Source organism: Amaranthus tricolor, chromosome 2 (assembly GCF_026212465.1).
Source record: "Amaranthus tricolor cultivar Red isolate AtriRed21 chromosome 2, ASM2621246v1, whole genome shotgun sequence".
Classification (NCBI taxonomy): domain Eukaryota; kingdom Viridiplantae; phylum Streptophyta; class Magnoliopsida; order Caryophyllales; family Amaranthaceae; genus Amaranthus; species Amaranthus tricolor.
The window spans coordinates 31,742,517-31,745,936 of NC_080048.1; the positions used below are offsets into that span (position 1 = coordinate 31,742,517).

At 32.7% G+C, this 3,420-nt stretch overlaps 1 protein-coding gene across 1 annotated transcript in view; it reads right to left on the reverse strand.

The window, feature by feature from the left end:
* LOC130805152 (amine oxidase [copper-containing] alpha 3, peroxisomal-like) overlaps positions 1–2,916 on the reverse strand; it is a 13,450-nt gene extending 10,534 nt beyond the window's left edge. Inside the window, exons 1-2 of the mRNA XM_057669817.1 lie at positions 2,490–2,916; positions 1,791–2,217 (exon numbers count right to left, since the gene is read on the reverse strand). Of these exons, the coding sequence (XP_057525800.1) occupies positions 1,791–2,217; positions 2,490–2,823 (761 nt within the window). The 5' untranslated portion in view covers positions 2,824–2,916. The remainder of the gene's footprint in view (positions 1–1,790; positions 2,218–2,489) is intronic.
* Between the last annotated feature and the right edge of the window lie 504 nt (positions 2,917–3,420).

The following is a 3,420-nucleotide window of genomic DNA, read 5'->3' on the forward strand; positions in this document are numbered from 1 at the left end:
CTTTGGTGTTGAGCATTGTTGAAACTGGTTTAACCCTTCTATCTCAGGATAAAATGCTTCTTGAATTTTGATCCTTAGCCTTTACAACAGTCCATATCTTATAAATTGATTACCCACTCGTACTTTATCTAAAAATTCCCACATCATGCTCTATTCAACCAAATTTTCAACTATGATACACTTAATAGTTTTGGATGCCTTTGTTATCCTTAGTTAAAACCTTAAAACTCCCACAAGTTCCAACCAAAATTCACTCTTTGACCTCGGATATATTATGATGATTTGTTATCTTTGTGTCGAAGTCATTCCACATTCTAAAGCATTGTAGTTATCCTGAAGAAAATACTTTCATAATATCTTCCAATGTGCCAATATGCTCAACGCCAAACCTGTCATCACTCTTCACCCAACCACCACAATACTTTTAAATGATGGCATTCCGCTTCCTATTCCCACAACCACCACAATATCCAAACTTTACTCGTCTCGACATTGTTTTCATTGTGAACAAACTTTTTCAATTTATGCATAACCCAACCGAATCTCGTATCAATGCCTGAACCTTGCGTCAAGGTCTTCTCTTTCGAAAAAATTATGCTCTCATTCTTTATCCTTATTCGGATGTCGATTAGAAAGGTGACAAAGACCTTTACCGTAGCACATTCGAATACATCGTTTATCTCGGCTACCCATAACATAGAGCTCTAAGAGACAACATACTTTAGTGCTTTCATCCATTGAAGCAGAATTTTGATGTGTAGCTTCTAAAACCACTGAAATTGAAAGGGTATCTTCAAAACTATCCGAATTTGTCTATCACTCTCTGAATACCCCTACCATCTTATATGACAATCTCAACGCAACTCATTACTCAGCTAACCCAATATTCCACTCTTACATAAAACACCTCACTCTTGATTTTCACTATGTTAGAGAGCATGTTCAAATCAATGCATTTCATGTCGTCACTCACATTTCCGATGATGAACAACTAGCTGATATACTCACAAAGCCTCTACTACGGTCGCATTTTGATTATTTGCTAACCAAGATTGGTCTCGTGTTAGGACCCTTACGGGTAAGAAGTATTCTTTTCGTGTCTATACATTTATCCTAGCTAATCAACTTAATTATTTCGTATTGCTTTTAGTCATAGTAAATATTTTATTGGAAAAATTATCTAAAATAATCCCACCAATTTCCCTTCTACTGTCTGTAAATAATCCTTACTATTGATTATTTCTAAATAATCCAACCTTCTTATATTATTTGCTGACAACACCCCTTTTCACATTTTAACTGGCTACTGTAGGTATCTATTAGCTGTTACACTCACTTCTTTTTGCCCCCTATGTTTCTTCGTTGGTCTTACCCGACTCCTTTTTGGTGGTAATTACCTAAAATAGTAGGTTAAAATATGAAAAAATGTTGCAATGAGCAAATAGTATACAAACATTGGATTATTTAGAAATAATCAATAGTAGAGATTATTCATAGTAGATGAACAATAAGTGGAATTATTTTGGACAATTTTTCCTATTTTATTTTGCATTGGTCATTTAAGAAACTATTATTATATAGTTATTCCATTCTCAAAATGAGGAATCACATTATATTATCTATACCCATTGTGTTTAATGAGAATAATCAATCCTTCAAATCTTAATAATTACATGAAGCTATATAATAGCATGCATATGCTAGTAGGTAGTGGACAAATTCAAAAGTGACAGATCATATAGAAAAGGACTTCTCCCACAACAAATGGCTCAAAAGAAATCAAAAATTACCTCACAATGTCATTATCTATAGTGAAACCAGCACCATTGGGCTGAATAATTCTGAAACCTTGATGAACAAAATCAGTTGTCCCATTATGCTTTTCCTCTCTATAATCAGTCCCATAAGCTTTAGGTATAGGGACCTCAACCCTATCAATGAATCCCACAACTTTCATCTCATCTAAATCAACGGTCACAGTTACTCCTTCAATAGGCCTCATGTAAAAATTTATGGTATCTTCCATACTGTAACACCTAACTTTCACAATCCTTCTTTCTTGTTTCTGTCCAAACCATCCAATAACAAAGCTTAAACACACTATTTCCTCCACTTTTAGCTTCCTTTTCTTCATTGATTCAACAAATGGACTGTATTCCATTGCTACTTTATTTGCGTTATTTTGTTCTTCATTAGTCAATGTTGGATATCCATTACCTGCAGTGATGGATCCAGAAAAAAAATTTTAATTCCATAATATAGGTTTATATTGGAGGGCTTTTGTGAGAGATTGTTTACGATTGAAAAACAAGTTGTCAATAATTGTATTAGTTAACCTATTCAACCAATGTATAACGAGTTTCTCTCTTGTGAGAGACGGTATCTGACACAACCTCAAAATTATGAGTCCATATACTAATAATTATATTACCCTATGTATGAAGAGCGTTTGACGGTGAAACTGTTTTATCCAATAATTTGAAAATTACCTTTATAAACTTTGTCAATTAAAATGGTTGGACTTCTCAAATGCTTGGATATGTCCACCGTGATTTCATGGGTGGTCCGGTTTATACGGGCTATAACATAGGCCATTCGGGTTGGGTTTTGGGTTGCGGTTTTGGGTTTTGGAGGATCATCCAAACCCATGTAGTGGAAGGTTAGAATGTGGGTAGGAGATGGGTAAATTTGTGAGATTGTGGTTTGAACTTGGGTGATTTCATGTGGGGAAAGGGAGTCAAGAGGATGGGTTTCAGTTGTAATTAGAGAGGAAAGTTGAATGATTAGGAAGATTAAGATGGGATTGAAGAATGAATGCTTCATAGTTACAAGCCTTTATCTTTGAGAAGAAAAGATTAAGAGGACTAGTATTGTACATGGAATAGAGCTAAAAGTAATTTATATTGCACTCTCCACGTCTTTGGAATATATGAATTAAAAAAATTTCATATAATTAATTTAATGGTATAAATTCAAAACCACGTGGGAGCATTCAACTCTAAATAATTGTGTATTAGATAAAATCTAAAACCCACATATTCACACAACTATACAAGATTTTAATCGTGTGTGTAATGATTTTAAGTATGAAAGATAAGTTTTAAAAAAGATTTTATTAGATCAAATCTTACAATCGTACAATACTATAAAAGAATAGGAAAATTATAAATAATTATTGGATAGAGCTTTGTCAAATGAAAGCAATTTTACAGTTTAAAATGTAATTGTGGGACATTTAATAAGATTTTTTATTACTTTGTTTATGGATTTTAAATATCATACAATAATATAAAAGAACTACTCCTAGAAAATTTCAAATGACAATTTTATAGAGGTTTCCTAAATAGCGCATTTTGACATATTAAAATGTATTTGTGTGAAATTCAAAAAGATTTTATTAAATTAATTGTGATATTAATT